Raw genomic sequence first — 15,031 nt, 5'->3', positions numbered from 1 at the left:
TACTTGTTAATTCAACATTTACTAAAAGAACACACAGCTGTACCGGTTGTTAAGCACACGTTCACGTTGAATAGAATGCTTTACCACTATCAGATATAGTTCCTTACAACAGAAATGTTTATAAGATCCACGTGGTTACGATTTTGAAATAATGTTAAGCTGATAACAAGTAGAAAGGACAGTTTTTGAATATGTCTGTTTGTTGTTGTTGTTGTTGTTGTTTAACGCAGAAATATACAAGTTTATGGCGGCGGCCTGTTCAAAATCAAGTCTGGGCCACACAAACCAGTGATTGACACAACGAGTAACGCAGTCGGGGTGCGATGACACGCTATCAACCAAGTCATCGAGTCTGACCAGCAGATTCATTAAGTCGCCTCTTAAGACCAGACCAGGTTGCTGGGGATCTATTCAGGCCCCGCATCCCCACTGGGGAGTTTTAATGAAGTTAACAACGCCAACGACATCACCACTCTCCCCATTCGACATCGGCACTGTTCGCGAAATACAACGATAATAACGCTGCCATAAATAGCCAACGGGAATCAGAATCACATATACACATGAAGATCAAACAGTTCAATAATTAATTAAAACAAATTTGATAAAGAGCACAATTATACATTGTTGACATTGAACAAGTTTTGAATAAACAACACATCTCATTACTCACAATCGTCTATTTCTATATTATCGTGACATCTAGATATATATAGAACATATGACAAATGGTGACAGTGTATACAGCCACAGGCAGCTGACGACAATAACCCCACCAGATGTTTCCACTCATTTTCTAACCATTTTTCAAAAACCAGATAAAACTGTTTCACTTACGCAATATCCACGTATCCTCTGAGAATGATAATCCGTGACGTCACAGTATCCCGTGAAAAGTGTCAAGTGTAAGCTCGAGCGCCGACAGTAAGTTTATATACAAACAGTTTACATATACAGTCTACTTAAAGGTTCACCTGTGTTCGGTCCCACCTGTGGTCGGTCCACGCGGGATTGAGCCAGGAATCGATTCCAGTGTGCATGCTTAAATGTGGTCGTGCTGAAACGCCTACAGCAGGTATAGCCTTTGGGTAAGAGTGAACCATTTGTTACAGCAGCAGAAAAAATGTTGACAGTCGTGGATATACTCCGTTTAAAACAATCGTTTTTACACCCCTCCCTAGCAAACCTGCATCAATGAGAAGTAATATTATTATCAAGCAGCTTTTCGGTTATATAGTATCTCCCTGATTTTTTTTGGTAATTTGTAATTACTTATTTGCAATAATGCACATGTTAAAGTATTAACTATAGTGTTAGCTGTGACCTACCAGTTGTGTCACAATAGCAGGAATATATCGTTTGTGTCGGACATAGTGTGGCTTACACTCAACTAAATTGTACTCAAACGAGCTCTTCGAAACAGATGATTGGCAGTATCAGGCGGCATCCTGGGTAATTATGTATTCCGTTAAAGGGCAGGGGAAAGACTCGTGTCAGGCCGCTGTTTTAACAAACGGCTGAGGCAGGCTGGTCGTGACAAGGATCCGTCATAATGAGATGGAATTATATTCCTGTTGGTGTTATCCTATTTTAATTTGTCCATTATTAACACAAAGGAATACAACACATACGTGATCCCAATGCAGATGGAATGGACTTCATGTGAAATTAATGGAGCTGCTCAAATTCAGATTGGGACTGTGTGGCGAGTGAGAAGGGGTTCACGGGCTTTTAGCAATATTGCAGTAATGTCACGATGGACGAAACATGACTCCCTTAACTGTATTCTTGGGGATTAAAACCCACATTTCATTTCAATGTCCCGATTTGGGTGTGTAGTACTCTGAACATTGTATACCGAAGGTGGGCGTGGTTGTACAGTGACAGTGCGTGTGGTTGTACGGCAAAGGTGGGTGTGGTTGTATAACAAAGGTAGACATATTGTATACTGGAAGGGTCGTGTTTGTAAAACCGAATGTGGGCGTGTTTGTATACATGAAGGGGTGTGCTGGTATACCGAAGGTGGGCGTGATTGTATACCGAAAGTGGGCGTGGTTGTATAACAAAGGTGGGCTTGGTTGTATACTGGAAGGGGCGTCGTTGTATGCCGAAGGTTGGCGTGGTTGTATACTGCAGGTGGGCATGGTTGTACAGAGGATTTGGGCTTGATTGTTGAGAAAGCTATACACTGAATGCAGGCCTGGTTGTGTTGTGGCGAGGTTTTGGTGCGATAGTCTGATGTGACGATCTTGCGTTGTGTGTTGTGATGTGATGTGCGTTGTGCTGGGGTCGTGTGGCGTGGCGTGGCGTGGCTGGCGTGGTGTGGCGTGGCGTGGCGTGGCGTGGCGTGGCGTGGCGTGGTGTTTTGTGGCGTGGCGTGGTGTGGCGTGGCTAGGCGTGGCTAGGCGTGGCGTGGCGTGGCGTTGTGTGTTGTGATGTCATGTGCGTTGTGCTGGGTGTTTTGTGGCGTGGCGAGGCGTGGTGTTTTGTGGCGTGGCGTGGCGTGGCGTGGCGTTGCGTGGCTTGGCGTGGTGTGGCTTGGCGTGGCGGGATGTGGCGTGCTATACCACTAAAACACAGGTAATATTCTATGCGGACATGTGGATATAATAACGCAACAATGTGTGACTCCTTACCGTGTCCGCTGTCCTCCCTGGTGGAGAGTAGACCCAGCCTCTTGTTCTTCCCTTCTGTCTTCTTCGCATTCTTCTTGTTCTTGACTGCAAAGGATAACAAAACTGTCAGTCTGTGTTGTATTCCAGTTATATCGCGACGTGTCAGCTTAATGTGGGAGGAAAGCCCGAAGTGATGCAGGTCACAGAAGTTTACCACTTTGGGGAAACCCACGCACGGCATGGTGCTGACAAACCTAGAAACATAATCAGGACAAACCCAGATTGAAACCCCCAAAACTTTGGTTCCTGGAGTGCCTAAGCGAGATGCTCGTATCAGTAAGAGCGAACAGGGAGGGTTGACTTGATTCCCTGACAGGATTTGTTTGTTCCTTTGTTTGTTGTTTGACGCCTAACTCAGCAATATTTCAGCTAGATGACGGCGACGTTTGACACGATCAGCATCGGAATACAGTGGGACCCAGTTAATCCGGGTGTCAGTGTCAGGATTAATGAATAATTGGTACACAGTCATGTCCTTTGTAAACATAAAGACGTAAATGGCAGAAGACCCGTGAAGATCCGGGTTACAATTGATCTTCAACAACTAACGGGATCGGGTGGTCAGGCTCGATGATATGGTTGATGCACGTCATTGTATCCCAATTGTGTGGATCGATGCTCATGATGTCAATCACTGGATTGTCTGGTCAAGACACGACTATTTTCAGATCGTTGTCGTAAGAGGCGACTAACGGGATCGCGTGGTCAGGTTCGCTAACTTGGTTGATGCATGTCATCGTCACCATCAACAGTTATCAAAAATGATCTGATGAGTGCGGAAAAGTTGCTTAAATATATAACCCCAACAGATGTCATGTTATTCCTTCTTGATACACAAGATTCATATGTGATGGGTTCTTTTCCTTTAAGGTTGAAAAAAACTGGCATTGGTTTTGACTTTATACATGACCGGACTTGCGAACGGCCATTTGAAGGCAAGTGTTTCGCAAGGTAATGTGGTTGATGGTGAACATACTATTACTTTGAGGGTTTTGCTTCATCAAACCTTTGTTTGTTGGTCGATAAAAAAATAAAATGAGACATTTTGTAAAAGTTTTTGTAACAATCTAGTGTCAGTAGGGTGATAAAAAAAATATCTAATGCTCTTTTGTCTGCTTTTGTGAAACGTGACTGGTATATTACAGTTGTTAGTGTTTACACACTGTTATGAGTACAGGGGATGCTATGAACAGTATTTGAGGAAAGAATTTTTTTATTTTTCATTCATAAATGTGATTGTGATTATAAAAAAAAATAAACTAGATTTCTCTCACATTGATCTTTTTAGCATACGTCAACCAAACAAAAACATTTACACCACAACTTGCATCGAAAAGCATTAGCATAAATACTGAGGACCAAACGCACTAAAATCCTAATTATTTGAACAAATTATGATGTCATAATGCGAGGGAGTGAATGAGTTGGGTTTAATGTCTCTTTAAACAGTATTACAGTTACATCACGGCGTGTCTGCTTGATGTGTGAGGAGAGCCCGAAGTGATGCAGGTCTTAGACGTTTACCACTTTGGTGAAACCCACAAGCACGAGTATATGCTGACAAACCTAGAAAAATAATAGGGGGGTACCGGGATTCGAAACCACGATCATGGGTTTCTTGGGTGTCCAAGGGACGCAACTCTGCACAGCGAATTGCGGCGCCTTAGACGACTAGGCCACCCGTGCCCGCTCATCGTGAGAACACACATACATGTAAAAGTTGAACTTCCTCAGCCTGGTCATTTCAGGTCGAAATATGAATTATGAGAGAAGGTCACGAAGGTCAAATCACACTCAAAATGTAAATACTGAGAAAAAAAACACACCTGTGTAGAGCCCAGCTAATAACTATCAATTTACCAACGAACTACTCATGCACCAATATTGATCAAAATTTCCACAAATAGCTGTTTCTATATAACCATATTTCCATATAAACTGTTTCCATATTATAACCGGATTCGAACCTGTCTCACAAATTCAGGTTTCATCATTGGTGGGAATAAGCATGTGATGTTTCAGCTTCAATGGTCTGTGGTTTCTCAGGATATGAAGTTTACTGTGAATTGTATTTTGAAACATTTTAGTTGCATGGTCAAAGTTGAAAGGTCAAATAAAGGTCCTAATTTAAAAGATCACAAAATACGATCATTTGTCTTAAGCCCCAATAATATCTATACATAGCCAAACTGGATTACATTTTGAATACTAATGGATGAATAATGGCTACAAAAAAAATCAACTTTCAGAATGGTCAAAACGCAGAGGTCAAATCAAGGTCAATATTTAATATAATGCCAATCGAAATAACGGAATATATGTGTTGAACACAGCTAATATGTCCACATATACCAACTTTCATTACATTTTGGACGAAAACGGCTGATTAATATCCGTAACAAGTTTTAACTTTCAGTGAGGACGAAGTGAATAGGTCAAGTGAAAGTAAAATTTAAATATTTGCTCCACCCAAAAACGGAATACGAGTTGAGCCCATATTACTACACTTGTACCAAATTGGATTACATTTTGAACAGGTAAGCTAAAAAGCAGGTCTAGCCATCTCTATGAGCATCGGCAAATAACTTTTAGAGGAGAGAAATGCATTGTGTAATTAAAGATTTCACAGCCTGTATGTTAGTCTAGCCCATTACACATGTATCTATAGATCTAGTCCATGGCTCTGTCAATGAATAAGTCACGCTTGCCCTGCTGCTCTCTCTACGGACATCTTGTTTACAAGTTGCAGTGACTTGTGAGAGGAACACAAGCGCCAAAACGCATCCCACGGTGCCAGTGGAATTCCAGGAATGGCAACAGAGGAGCAATGCACACAGCACGTGGCTCCTTCATGCCCCGTGCCAACATGTGAGTGCGCCATTTTACCAACCACGTGCTAGTGGCTTGAGTTTACCTACCATTGTTTTTAGGCTTTGGTTTCTTCTTCCTGTTTCTCCTTCTTCCACCTACAATAAGCGCGCCCAGGTCGTTGTCAGGTAACAGAGCCCTGTTGATTGCATTTTGTAGTTTTTCCTTAAGGGGCTGGCGCATTTCACTCTTCACTGGCCGCGAGGCGAGCTTGTTAGGATAGCTGCATGGCGTTCCTGAAACACATAACGCATTTCAGATAGCGCTTACACCTTCAGTTCAACTCACAACAACACAAGTTTACAACTTACCGGTTTAAACCAGACTTTACTGTTATTTTCCCGACGCTAAAACCTTGGTTTTACACACAGACCATTCCTCTCTCGGACCTCAACTTGTAACGTTTCCGGAAAGATTCCGACTAAAGGTTATGACGTCACGTCCGAGTTGTGATTCATCCACATGGAAGGAGTTAGTGCACGTCTTATCATTCGATTACAAACATCAGATAACGATGCATGCATCCACGCGTCGCCAAGGCCAAATAAGGTCCCCCTCCCTCCCAGCATGGTAATGCCTGCACGGTGGGGGAGGCCTCACCCCCGTGGCCCTATTCACCTCTCACCTGGAGCCGGGCGTAATATTTTATGCAGCAGTCCTAGAAAGTGTGTCTTGTAACGTTCGTGCAGGAGTCCTTGTATTCGGAGCTCATTCATACCAAGGGCATGTGCCAAGTCTCGTTCTGTCTCTCGTAGTCTCGTATCACCCCAGTTCACCCCGACTGATGTGTTTTATTGATGCATCAGACATGCCATGCGTCTTCCCTGCTGAACGTAAACATCCACACGTGCTTTCAAGCACCTCCCTTCCGGGTTCAATCTTCTCACGAACATGTCGCCCGATGATGGGTCTGCTTCCACAACCTAGGGTGAGTGAGGGGGGTGGGGTTTTACTCAGTTTTAGCAACATTCCCGTCTCCTCAAGGAGGGCGGTCGGGTAGCCCAGTGGTTAAAGCGTTCGCTCGTCACGCCAAAGACCCGGGTTCGATTCCCGACATGGGTACAATGTGTGAAGCCCATTTCTGGCATCCCCCGCCGTGATATTGCTGGAATATTGCTAAGAGAGGCGTAAAACCATACTCACTCACTCCTCAAGGAGCAGGCCAGCAAGGGACCGGGTAAGAATAGGTCTTCAGCAACCCATGCTTGCTGTAAAATGCGACTTTGCTTGTCGTAAGAGGCTACTAACGGGATCGGGTGGTCAGGTTCGCTGACTTGGTTGATGCATGTCATCGTAATCCAACTGCGTGGATCAATGCTCATGATGTCAATGACTGGATTGTCTATTCCAGACTCGATTATTTACAGACCGCCGTCATATAGCTTGAATATTGCTGAGTGTGGCGTTAAACAACAAACAAACAAGGTCACCAAGAATGGGCTTAGGTCCCGGGTCTTTGGAGTGACGAGTGACATTTACCACTGGGCTATTCCCTACCAACCATTCTTGCATATCCTGGAGACTCGAGAGCTGAATGTCTGGTACAAGCTACTTTCTTACCTGTTAAGAAGCATAGTTAATAGAAATACACAATGAATATTTTGAATGAGTGAATATAGTTTGGGGCTTTTAGCAATATACCAACAATTATACGGTGGGGGACTGTCGGACACCCAGTGAGTGAGTGAGTGAGTGAGTGAGTTTACTCAGAATGGTTTTGGATGCGGGTGTTCTCACTGTACTGCAAACTATACGATGCAGTGTTATATTGAATACATGCATTGTACAGTTAGTAATACAATGTTATATATAATACATGCAGTGTATAGTTAGTAATACAATGTTATATATAATACATGCAGTGTACAGTTAGTAATACAATGTTATATATAATACATGCAGTGTATAGTTAGCAATACAATGTTATATATAATACATGCAGTGTACAGTTAGTAATACAATGTTATATATAATACATGCAGTGTACAGTTAGTAATACAATGTTATATATAATACATGCAGTGTACAGTTAGTAATACAATGTTATATAGAATACATGCAGTGTACAGTTAGTAATACAATGTTATATAGAATACATGCAGTGTATAGTTAGAAAAACAATGTTATATAGAATACATGCAGTGTATAGTTAGCAATACAATGTTATATATAATACATGCAGTGTACAGTTAGTAATACAATGTTATATAGAATACATGCAGTGTATAGTTAGAAAAACAATGTTATATATAATACATGCAGTGTATAGTTAGTAATACAATGTTATATATAATACATGCAGTGTACAGTTAGTAATACAATGTTATATATAATACATGCAGTGTATAGTTAGAAAAACAATGTTATATATAATACATGCAGTGTACAGTTAGTAATACAATGTTATAAAGAATACATGCAGTGTATAGTTAGAAAAACAATGTTATATAGAATACATGCAGTGTATAGTTAGCAATACAATGTTATATATAATACATGCAGTGTATAGTTAGAAAAACAATGTTATATATAATACATGCAGTGTACAGTTAGTAATACAATGTTATATAGAATACATGCAGTGTATAGTTAGAAAAACAATGTTATATAGAATACATGCAGTGTACAGTTAGTAATACAATGTTATATATAATACATGCAGTGTATACTTAGTAATACAATGTTATATATAATACATGCAGTGTACAGTTAGTAATACAATGTTATATAGAATACATGCAGTGTACAGTTAGTAATACAATGTTATATAGAATACATGCAGTGTATACTTAGTAATACAATGTTATATAGAATACATGCAGTGTACAGTTAGTAATACAATGTTATATAGAATACATGCAGTGTATAGTTAGAAAAACAATGTTATATAGAATACATGCAGTGTATAGTTAGCAATACAATGTTATATATAATACATGCAGTGTACAGTTAGTAATACAATGTTATATATAATACATGCAGTGTACAGTTAGAAAAACAATGTTATATATAATACATGCAGTGTACAGTTAGTAATACAATGTTATATATAATACATGCAGTGTATAGTTAGAAAAACAATGTTATATATAATACATGCAGTGTACAGTTAGTAATACAATGTTATATAGAATACATGCAGTGTATAGTTAGAAAAACAATGTTATATAGAATACATGCAGTGTATAGTTAGAAAAATAATGTTATATATAATACATGCAGTGTACAGCTAGAAAAACAATGTTATATAGAATACATGCAGTGTATACTTAGTAATACAATGTTATATAGAATACATGCAGTGTACAGTTAGAAAAACAATGTTATATAGAATACATGCAGTGTATAGTTAGTAATACAATGTTATATATAATACATGCAGTGTATAGTTAGCAATACAATGTTATATAGAATACATGCAGTGTATAGTTAGCAATACAATGTTATATAGAATACATGCAGTGTACAGTTAGAAAAACAATGTTATATAGAATACATGCAGTGTATACTTAGTAATACAATGTTATATATAATACATGCAGTGTATAGTTAGAAAAATAATGTTATATATAATACATGCAGTGTACAGTTAGTAATACAATGTTATATATAATACATGCAGTGTATACTTAGTAATACAATGTTATATATAATACATGCAGTGTACAGTTAGTAATACAATGTTATATAGAATACATGCAGTGTACAGTTAGTAATACAATGTTATATAGAATACATGCAGTGTATACTTAGTAATACAATGTTATATAGAATACATGCAGTGTACAGTTAGTAATACAATGTTATATAGAATACATGCAGTGTATAGTTAGAAAAACAATGTTATATAGAATACATGCAGTGTATAGTTAGCAATACAATGTTATATATAATACATGCAGTGTACAGTTAGTAATACAATGTTATATATAATACATGCAGTGTACAGTTAGAAAAACAATGTTATATATAATACATGCAGTGTACAGTTAGTAATACAATGTTATATATAATACATGCAGTGTATAGTTAGAAAAACAATGTTATATATAATACATGCAGTGTACAGTTAGTAATACAATGTTATATAGAATACATGCAGTGTATAGTTAGAAAAACAATGTTATATAGAATACATGCAGTGTATAGTTAGAAAAATAATGTTATATATAATACATGCAGTGTACAGCTAGAAAAACAATGTTATATAGAATACATGCAGTGTATACTTAGTAATACAATGTTATATAGAATACATGCAGTGTACAGTTAGAAAAACAATGTTATATAGAATACATGCAGTGTATAGTTAGTAATACAATGTTATATATAATACATGCAGTGTATAGTTAGCAATACAATGTTATATAGAATACATGCAGTGTATAGTTAGCAATACAATGTTATATAGAATACATGCAGTGTACAGTTAGAAAAACAATGTTATATAGAATACATGCAGTGTATACTTAGTAATACAATGTTATATATAATACATGCAGTGTATAGTTAGAAAAATAATGTTATATATAATACATGCAGTGTACAGCTAGAAAAACAATGTTATATAGAATACATGCAGTGTATACTTAGTAATACAATGTTATATAGAATACATGCAGTGTACAGTTAGAAAAACAATGTTATATAGAATACATGCAGTGTATACTTAGTAATACAATGTTATATAGAATACATGCAGTGTACAGTTAGTAATACAATGTTATATAGAATACATCAATGTATAGACAGTCATATATTTTTGCTAGAGCCTTATACGCGTGCGTTAGTGCGTGCGAGTACTTGTTTTAGTGTACATCAACCCAGTAAATACTCAGCGCACTACGGCAGTGTGTGATCCCGTCTTCTCATATGTCACAGTCCCCACCGGCCGTGTAGCACTCAGTCCGTACATCAAGGTGTGAGAGACTCCTGTAGTTAGCATACCATGTCTGCATCTGTCAATACACTTGATGCTAGATGATGTCAATGACTATTGTCTGGTAACAGGCCGTCGTCATATAGCTGGAATATTGCGGCGTTAAACAACAAACAAACAAACAAACAAACTGTATGCTGCCATCTGCTGTGACGTTCTATCATTCTAAACTAAACGGCACAAGAAACTTTGCTCCAGATTGAAGTGATTGTAATTAATAAACTATAAATAACAAAAGTTTGAGGTAAAGTATATTCCACAATGTATTGAACCCCTCAAACTGGACATTTTGTGGCTAAATATTGTCCACCAGATAAACAAAATCAGTGGGAGTTAAAAACTCAGTTGTCCAGATTTCCACTGCAATTCATTCAAACACGGGAAGTGGTCACAGACACACAAAATATCACTTACAATCTGAATGTGGCCACCCCGTGCCTCCATACAAGCCTCGGCTTCGGACGGAAAACGTCAAACGTCTGATGAGGTCACGTGGGAAGCAGTTCCATTCTTCTTGTAGAGCTTGTATCAACTCTTGTCTGTTGGCGGGAGCGTTTGGTTGTACTCTAAGTCGCCTGTCCAAGAGGTCCGACAGGTGTTGTATGGGTGAAAAGTCACGAGAACATGCCGGCCACGGTAAGACGTCGACGTTGTTGTTGGCAAGGACGTACACTCTGATACGAGCTGTGTGGGGTCTGGCGTTGTCGTGTTGGTACAGAACACCTCGGGGTTGTCCCTGGAGGTCAGTCTGTCTGAAACCCTGCAACAAGTTTCCAACGGCAACACGGGAACGGCCAAAGGTTCTTGCAACATGGGTGTGCGTGGCCCCCATCTGGACCATCCCAATTGCTTGCTCACGTTGTTCTGATGTTAGTCTTGGCATTTCAAATCTTTGTTTTTTACAATGTGGATGTTTGACATTGCTACTGTGTAGTTTTTATACCCCTATGGCACGTGCATTTCTACCAGCAATGACATCACGTACGAGTCAGATACGATGCGTTTGGGCGATGTGTTCGGGGGGCACGGGGCACGGGTGGCCCAGTCGTCTAAGGCGCCGCGATTCGCTGTGCAGAGTTGCGTCCCTTAGGCACGCCAGAAACCTATGATTGTGGGTTCGAATCCCGGTTCGCCCCGATTATGTTTCTAGATTTGTCAGCACCATACCCGTGCTCTTGGGTTTCACCGAAGTGGTAAACGTCTGAGACCTGCATCACTTCGGGCTTTCCTCCCACATTAAGCTGACACGCCGTGATATGACTGGAATACTGTTAAAAGCGGTGTTAAACCCAACTCACTCACTCACTTGAACCAGTACAACTCATTTAAATCACATTCATTTCAAATGTATACAGTTTCTTTTACGGTTAAGTTTAGGTCCCTTTTCACCTTGCCCATAATAAAGTTTTGCTAAATTTCTAGAAAAAAAGATAAAGTATCACAAAGTAGAGAAACCTCCACATGTATTAATACAAGCAACAATTACATTTTAAAATTCACGGCGAACAGTTTTCCTTGAACAAAATAGTCCAGCCAATGGCAGATCAACACTCCGAACTGTAGTGAGTGAGTGAGTGAGTGGGTATGGTTTTACGTCGCTTTTAGCAATATTCTAGCAATATCACGGCGGGGGACACCAGAAATGGGCTTCACACATTGTACCCATGTCGGGAATCGAACCCGGGTCTTCGGCGCGTGACGAGCTAACGCTTTAACCACTAGGCTACCCGACCGCCCCTCTCCGAACTGTAAGAGACTAGACGATATCATTACGTTGATCCACTGTATTACTGACTGTGAAGCAAATAGTCAGGATCATTTTCAATCTTATTTCAAACTGTACAATTTGGTGACGTGTCTTTATTCAGAATGTTGACTCAGGCGCCAAGACTAAAATGACTCAGACGAACTGGTTAAGAGAACCTCTCCCCTCCGATTGCTTCCAGATATTTTGAATGTATTAATAGATGCTACTGAAGTGTCGTCAATTTAAGGATGATGCCAACGCCCTTGGCTTTTTGCTTCAGCATGCTTATAGATAACGGTACTTAGTTCTGCAGAAGAAGGTGATATTTAGTCATCATTTTCAGACACATCACATTCTAAAGCAACTTTTGCAAATTCAGACCTCTCAATGGTTATAATACGATACCGCAGTCTACATAGTCAGTAGAACGGTTTTGTATGTAGGATACACACAGTCTATATCCCCCAAGAATGTGTTATACAGGGTTCATACAAAATTTATCATCCAAAACTGGCTCCCACAGGAGATATCGCTTGGATGAGATCAAGCGATATCTACACTGTAGATATCGCTGCAATGAAATTACATCACAATGCTTTGCAGACCATTGTGACGACACTGGTTACCATGACGTCACAATCAAATGACATCACTAATGGCTCTGCTACTGAAGCTGTTAGCAGTACCTTTTACACTGAAGACACTGCTAATTACTGTCTACAAACTGAAAAAGTTGGAAGAATGATGTTGGATGATAAATATAATCTCACCCTCGTGCCTTTTGATGTCAAATTTAGCAACACTCGTCGATAAAAGTGGCAAAAATCCTCGGCAAGCCTCGGAAAAGACAAAAAAAGACACTCGGGTGAGATTCTCTCTATATATACTGTCCAAAAGAAGAAAGGAATGAATATATTGTACTTGGCCAAAACTCTACAGGAACTACGGTAATAAACAGCTGTGGCCATATGCCCTATTAGTTGACATGTCTCACAATATAATTGGATGCATTGTATTGTGAAAACTTACAAGGGGAGATTCGACACACGGGAATACCTGTGTTGAACCGGTGAAGGCCACACCGACACAATACCACCCACCCACTCACGTCATCAATACAGGTGCGGCGTGTGTTGTTTGTTTGTTGTTTAACGCCGCACTCAGCAATATTCCAGCTATATGGTCTGTAAATATAATCGAGTCTGGACCAGACAATCCAGTGATTGACCTCATGAGCATCGATCCACGCGCGTACATGCACCCATTCTGAAACATGGAGTCAAGGAATTAGGATTGGAGAGTATCTTAATAATTATTCAGATCATGGAGAATCAAGTGCAGTTGATAACAGCAGGGACAAGGTTGCTCTTAAGCCTGTGTCGACTCAACAAATAACACTGTTTGTTGTTTAACGCCGTACTCAGCAATATTCAAGCTATATGGCGGCAATCTGTAAATAATCTAGTCTGGACAAGACAATCCAGTTATTGACATCATGAGCATCGATCCAAGCAATTGGGATACGATGACATGCATTAACCAAGTCAGCGAACCTGACCACCCGATCCCGTTAATCGCCTCTTACGGCAAGCATGGGTTGCTGAAGACCTATTCTACCCTGGATTTCCACGTGTATATAGAGAAGTACTTCTATATCCACGTCGACTGTATGTAGAATGTGTCACTACCCTTTATGTCTATGTATAGCTACCCAGTATCACTAGCTCGTGAAGAATTGTTGCTCATGATGTCAATCGATGGATTATCTGCTCCAGATTATTTACAGACCACAGTCATATAGCTGGAACTTTGCTGAGTGCGGCGATAAACAACAAACAGACAAACAGCAATAGCCACGAGGCCCCAAGCTGATGGAGAAACACCTAAACAGCGGCCACGTCGTTGGAAGTCCTGGGGTCGATTAAAACACCGTCGAAGACTCCCTTTCCATTAGACCAAGAGGGTAGTCGACGGTGTACTGGAACGTGAAGACAATGAATCGATGATATTATTTGCTGCCATCGCCCCGGGGCAAGGGAGCTAACTGACTATAAAAGTCCAGTTTCCACCCTTGCCGAACTAGGCTGGAATTATATTTTAACAGGACTAACGAGTCTATGCATAGTCCAAACAAAGTCATGTAACACGAAATCAACATCCGGTTCGCAAACTGCCGTGCGACTTAGTGTCAACAGATATTTCCAAATCGCTCCATGCTTTTAATCACCTCACCTCATCTGGGTCACAGGGCACCTTAACCTGCACAACGAAACAAACATTGTCAAGATTTTACAGACGCTTCTATAAATACTATATATCCTGGGTAGGGTCCCTTAGATCGACATCAATCTCATTCGTCACCATATTTCCGCAATATACGCTGAGGCCATTCGGCTTGTCTCGAATTGACACGAGCGGATCACCAATGACCCGAGTCTTCGGCGTGACGAGCGAACGCTTTTGCCACTAGGCTACCCCACCACCCGAAAAGTAAGTACAGGTATATATAACAACTACATGATGGGTGATTGAGAGTAATGAGCCGGGACAATTGATTGTTAGTGTCAGTACCACCCAACACAGACCGGCAATATTGTCAGTACCATCACACACAGACTGACAATAATGTTAATACCACCCAACACAGACCGGCGATATTGTCACTACCATCCTACACAGACCGACAATAATGTTTGTACCACCATACAGAGACCGGCAATAGTGTCAGTACCATCGTACACAGACCGGCAATATTGTCAATACCACCCTACACAGACCGACAATATTGTCAATACCACCCTA

General features: G+C 40.2%; 1 protein-coding gene across 1 annotated transcript in view; it reads right to left on the bottom strand.

Moving 5' to 3' along the window:
* Window positions 1-6,334, bottom strand: part of LOC124133053 (transcription initiation factor TFIID subunit 3-like) — a 39,302-nt gene extending 32,968 nt beyond the window's left edge. Inside the window, exons 1-3 of the mRNA XM_046497264.2 lie at window positions 6,169-6,334; window positions 5,594-5,779; window positions 2,637-2,720 (exon numbers count right to left, since the gene is read on the bottom strand). Coding sequence (XP_046353220.2) covers window positions 2,637-2,720; window positions 5,594-5,779; window positions 6,169-6,259 — 361 coding nt within the window. The 5' untranslated portion in view covers window positions 6,260-6,334. The remainder of the gene's footprint in view (window positions 1-2,636; window positions 2,721-5,593; window positions 5,780-6,168) is intronic.
* Window positions 6,335-15,031: the final 8,697 nt, after the last annotated feature.

The sequence above is a fragment of the Haliotis rufescens genome, unplaced genomic scaffold, assembly GCF_023055435.1.
Source record: "Haliotis rufescens isolate VD_foot unplaced genomic scaffold, xgHalRufe1.0.p SCAF_23, whole genome shotgun sequence".
Taxonomy (NCBI): Eukaryota; Metazoa; Mollusca; class Gastropoda; order Lepetellida; family Haliotidae; genus Haliotis; species Haliotis rufescens.
This window is presented reverse-complemented; position numbering and strand designations above follow the sequence as displayed.